The 5,952-nt window shown below is 40.8% G+C and overlaps 1 protein-coding gene across 1 annotated transcript; it reads left to right on the forward strand.

Moving 5' to 3' along the window:
• The first annotated feature begins 1,238 nt into the window (after positions 1-1,238).
• On the forward strand, positions 1,239-5,714 carry LOC106675803 (E3 ISG15--protein ligase HERC5). The gene is made up of 3 exons (XM_024801642.2): positions 1,239-1,875; positions 3,127-3,229; positions 4,955-5,714. Exons 1-3 carry the CDS (start codon positions 1,657-1,659, stop codon positions 5,011-5,013), a joined length of 381 nt encoding a protein of 126 aa, XP_024657410.1. The 5' UTR covers positions 1,239-1,656; the 3' UTR covers positions 5,014-5,714.
• The last annotated feature ends 238 nt before the right edge of the window (positions 5,715-5,952 follow it).

Consider the following 5,952-nt stretch of genomic DNA (forward strand, 5'->3'; position numbering starts at 1 on the left):
TGAAAGAAGCATTTAAAGACGCCGAGGAGCAGCTAAACAAAACTTTAAAAGAGCTGAAGGCAAAAGAAAAAGAAAAGAAAGCCGAGGACAGGAGTGGATTCTGGAGCAGACTGCTGAGAAAAAACTGACCCAGCAGCATCAAGTTTAAGGAGAGCAATAGTTTCTTCCTCCTTCCCCCTCTCTCAACCTTTCTTTCACAAAAATCCCCCCAAACTTGACTTGGGACGTTTGTTTGTTTTTAAAAACTCTATTCTGAATACATGTACTGAAATACACAAATAAAAATGCCATAACTTGACCTCACGTTGCCGGCTTCTTTTCTTGTGTGTCTGTGGATGTAAAACAGTAACACACTTTCTGCTCTGTGTGTTTTTAATTGTAAATAAATGCAATATATCTTCATTTTAAAAACTTCTGCTCTAAATCTTTTTTTAGCAAAATGCTTTTTTTGCCCCTTCCTGATTTCTTATGTTTTAACATGTTTGTTACATTTACATGTTTCCGATTTCAAGTGTTAACACAGATGGTCAGAGACAGAGGTCTGGACAGCTCTTTCCCTTTATTTGTATTTATTCAGGTTATTTTTATACTCAAAAATCCATCCACAAGCTTCAACGCGTCCAGAACTCTGCTGCCCGTATCATCACCAGGACCCTGCGGCTTTTAGTCAGGTGCGGCTTTTCTATAGATTGTCCATGATTTTTGTGATATCGTAAGACGATTTGTTTTGTTTGTTCCGCTGTTGTACGGCACTACGTTGCCTGGCGGAAGGATCGGGGTTCAAGAGTGGTATGTTGGTCACATGTCCATCCGCCAGGCAACATAGTGCCGTACAAGTAGCGCGAAAAACAAACTTCAAAGTAGCGCTATGCGTTCAGCGGGAGTCGTGGATGACGAGCGGCGATAAACTTGCGAAAAGCAAGTTGTGCTCAACTCTACCGGTGGATTCTGACAGCGTGGAAAAGTGTGCAAACATCCACGATCACCAACGGATTTCGAAGGGCTGGACTGCTGCATGATGAAGAGGAGGACACCGCCACGGCCCTTCAGAGGGTGTTCGACTCCGACACTGACAATGACAATGAGGATTATCTTTGGTTTTGAAAGTGACAACGAAGGAAAGAAGCTGAGAGTGGATGACGAAGCCATCCTGAGCCTGTTCGTTTCCGACACTGGAGAAGAGGACTTTGGTGGTTTTAGTGCGCAGGAAGATGGTGGTGAATGACTGAGTTTTCTTCTTGTTAAAGCCGTGTCACTGCACCTGAGCCTAAAAGGTAGTCTGAATCTATTTTTCTGGTGTGCTGTAGGTTACTGTTATGTACTACATTTGTTACTCATTTATGAAGCACAGCACATGTGCAAATATGTACCCATAACTTGATTTTCAAAATATTAATAAAAGGGGTGTGTCTCCAAACAGCCATCTCTTTCCTGACAATTCGCTTTGTGCATATTCTCTTACTTATGATAAGTCAATATTGAAACACCTGCGGCTTTTGGTCAGGTGCGGCTAATGTATGTACAAAACAGGATTTTCCCCTGATTTTAGCTTGTGCGGCTAATATTCAGGTGCGCTTTGTAGTCCGGGAAATACGGTAAGCATATAAAACATGAAGTGTTTGTGAGGTTCATCTGCAGCACCTTTGTCTCTGTGAAATGTTTGCTAATTTAACATTTTCCCTCCTAAACAGGAAGGAGTTTGTGGAGGCCTATGTGAATCATGCCTTCAACACATCAGTGGAGAGTCTGTTCCAGGAGTTCAAGCGAGGCTTCTTCCTGGTGTGTGAGCAGGATTTGGTGAGGCTGTTTCGACCAGAGGAGCTGCAGGGAGTGCTGGTCGGCCAGGACGTGCATGACTGGGAAAAGTTCAAACAGGTACAGTCAGCCAAACAGACACAGGCTGTAGTTTCACAGCTGTCCTGTAGCACAATAACTGTGTACTGCATACTGCCAAAAGCATTCAGCCGGCTGCTTTAACACAAATATGAACTTGAGTCACATCTCAGTCTTAATCCAGACTTTTGTATGATAGTATAATATAATAGTCAGCCCACCCTTCGCAGCTATAACTGCTTCCACTCTTCTGGAAAAGCTTTCCACAAGGTTTAGGTGTGTTTATGGGAATTTTTTGACTATTCTTCCAGAGGTGCATTTATGGTGTCAGACACTGATGTTGGAGGAGAAGGCCTGGCTCACAGTTGCTGCTCTAATTCATCCCAAATATGTTCTATCAGGGTGAGGTCAGGACTCTGTGCAGGCTAGTCCAGTTCTTCTACACCAAACTCACTCATCCATGTCTTTATGGACCTTGTATTGTGCACTGGTGCCCAGCCATGTTGGAACAGAAAGTGGCCATCCCCAAACTGGAAGCATGAAATTGTCTTGATATGCTGAAGCATTAAGAGTTCCTTTCATCGGCACTAAGGGGGCGAACCCAACTCCCGATAAACAGCCCCACAACAAAACCGCCCCTCCACCACACTTTACACTTGGCACAGTGCAGTCAGACAAGTACTTCTGGCAACCACCAAACCCTGACACATCCATCGGAGTCAGAGAAGTGTGATTCGTCACTCCAGTAAACACATCTCCACTGCTTTAGAGTCCAGTGTTGAGATGCTTAAATCACTCCATCTGACGCTTTGCATTGTGTTTGTCAGTGTAAGGCTGGGATGCAGCTGCTCAGCCATGGAAACCAATGAAGTTTGGACATCTGTAACAACAGCAGACTGCAGATATTGGTGACTTAAGTGCACTATGAGCCTTAGCATCAGCTGACTAGCTGTCATTTCCAATTACTTCCACTTTGTTATAATATCACTAACAGCTGACTATGGAATATTTAATAGCGAGGAAATTTCATGACTGGACTTGTTGCACTGGTGCATCCTATCACATTACCATGCTGGAATTCATTCAGTTCCTGAGAGCGACTCGTCCTTTCACACATGTTTGTAGAAGTAGTCTGCATGCCTAGGTGCTTGATCTAATACACCTGTGTCCATGGAAGTGATTGGAACACATTAATTGAATGATTTGGATGTGTTAGGGAATACTTTTGGCAACATAGTGTATGCCTGACCTTACAAACTCTATGATTATAACAGTCATTTTCACTGTTTTCAGAACACAAGTTATGGTTGGAGATATCATGACCGCCACCCCACCATACAGATGTTTTGGGAGGTATTTGATGAACTAACTGAAGAGCAGAGGAAAGATTTCCTTCGTAAGTACTTGCTGAAGCCTCCGTTATGATATGTTACTGAAATCACACTGTATCATATAAAACATTAGATTTTTCTGCACTTTACCAAGATACATTAGAGAGCAGCATTGTTCTGATTAATACACTGTAAAGCTGCTTTATGGTTGAGTTAGTCATCAAAAACGTATGCCAAGGAAAGTGGGCCGAAATTCCTCCCAACGCTATGTAAAGATTCGTTACCAGTTATCACAAACACTTGACTGCAGTTCTTGCTGCCAGGATGCTTCCACCAGTTAATACATTTAGAGCTCCATTGCTTTTTCACATAGGGCCAGCTAGGCTTGAATATTTTTTCCCTTAATGAATGAAATGATAAATTAACAATTGTGTTTTGTATTTACTTATTACACATAAATGTGACAAATATGCAAAAATATCCAATGCAGTTTGCATACAGGCCCAACAGAGGAGTGGAGGACGCACTTTTGACTTTACTAAATCTAATTCTTAAACATGTAGAGAGTAAAGGGACTTTTGCAAGACTTCTTTTCATTGATTTTTCTTCGGCTTTTAATACAATACAGCCCCATATTTTAATTAAAAGACTTTTAGAACAGTTTGAAATCAGGAAAAACCTGGTGGGCTGGATTTTAGATTTTCTAACTGACAGGTCACAAAGAGTGAGAATAAATGGGGTTCTGTCTGACCCAGTGTTCTCCTCCACAGGTTCTCCTCAAGGGTGCGTCCTATCGCCCTTATTATTCACTCTCTATACAAATATGTGTCAGGGCAGACATGAAAACAGGGTCATTATTAAATATGCAGATGACTCTGTTATTGTCAGCTTACTGAAAGAGGGTGAAATTAACCACGGTCCAGTCATTGATGACTTTGTTCAGTGGTGTGAGGAGTCTTATCTCCAGCTGAACATATCTAAAACAAAAGACATGGTTGTTGATTTTAGGAAACAACAAAATGGGCAAGCAGTTACTTTAATTAAAGGTCAGAAAATAGAGCAAGTACAATCATATAAATATCTTGGGACCATAATAAATGAAAAACTGAACTTTGATCAAAATTGCAAATCAGTTTGTAAAAAGGGTCACCAGCACCTTTATTGCCTTAGGAAACTTGTTCATTTCCACATTGACCAAAAAATTTTAACTTTGTTTTATCGTTCTTTTATTGAGTCTGTTTTATCCTTTTGTTTGGTGGCATGGTTTGGTCAGACCTCTGTCACAGAGGAAAAACTCTCTAAATCAGATAGTGAGATGGTCCAGTCGTCTGATAGGTGAGCCACAGTCTTGTTTAGCCTCCCTGTACTCTAAGCAGGTACAGAGGATGGCTTTATCAATCCTTAAAAATGGTTCCCATCCTCTAAGGGGTGAATTTCAGCTTCTTCCCTCAGGACGGAGGTTTCTATTTCCGAGATGCAGGACAAAGCGTTATAAAAATAGCTTTGTCCCCGTTGCTGTCACTGAATTAAATAAGAACTGTTTTTGATTCGAAATATTAAAGTATGTGTCACAGTGAGTTTTATATATTTACTAGGTATGTGTGTTTTTAAAGGGATGTCAAATGCTGTCATTTTTCTGTAAAGCAAATTTACCTTGCCTTTAGGTATAAATAAAGTTACCTTACCTTACTTTTTCCTGTGATGTGATGATGATATGTATAGGTATGTAAAAGTTTTCAAAAAAAATAAGATAAGTAAAATGATATTTTCTTTCCATTGCTGTTCTTCAGGGTTCCTGACTGGTTACAGGAGAGCGCTCCTATTCTTGGCATCGACCAGGTCAAGATGAAGGTTTTTGCTATTCAGAGCAGCACCTGTGAGCAGCACTTCCCTGAGTCAGAGACATGTCACTCTAATCTGTATCTGCCTTTTTACTCAACTAAGGAGATCATGCGAGACAGACTGACAGAGGCCCTGCTAGCAGATACAGATTTCACACTGTGATGCTGGATCGTATGCAGCTCTAAAGGAGCGTGCACTGTGTCTGAGCCGAGGAGGAGGGATGAGATTTATTTGTACTCTTGGAACTCATCTTCTTTTCCTGTGGTACCTCAGGATAATTTACACTGTGCATTACAATAATATTACACTATAGCAAATGCAAAAAATTCAACATCCCTACATAAGACAGCTGTGTAACAGCATCAGCATCATAAGGCACTTTAGAATTATCTGACTTTTCTTAATATGTCATAATTTATCCAATAATTTAAGTTACTGCTGCATTATAATTCTTATGAATCAAATCTAATTTTTATGCTCAGACAAACATGAACAGGAGAATGTATTGCTTTATAACTACTATATTGCTATAAACATCTGACTATGTAATACAATCCAATAGAGCACTTCTGTATTATTTATCACTTTATTCTTTGTGTTTTGTTTAATTCTGGTGGGGTTGAATTATTTCCAATAATAAATCTTTAACATATGTAACATTGGTTATTTGTTGGAACAATAAAAATGTGTATTTTACACTAAACATTGCTTACCTGGTGTCAGTAAATCCCTAATTACTGCAGTCTGAGGTTTGCTTAACACGATTTGAAGAAGCAAGAGTACAGTAGTACTGTACTCTTGGCGGACGTGATTAAGGATGCCGTGCAGGTGTGTCCGCCCTCCCTGCACGGCACCGCAGGCCACGCCCCACCGCATACCCCCATCGCCCGACTGAGGCCGGGGAGCCATCCGGTTGAAATGTTAAAAGAATGTTGGAAATTTGATC

This window comes from Maylandia zebra, linkage group LG6 (assembly GCF_041146795.1).
Source record: "Maylandia zebra isolate NMK-2024a linkage group LG6, Mzebra_GT3a, whole genome shotgun sequence".
NCBI lineage: Eukaryota > Metazoa > Chordata > Actinopteri > Cichliformes > Cichlidae > Maylandia > Maylandia zebra.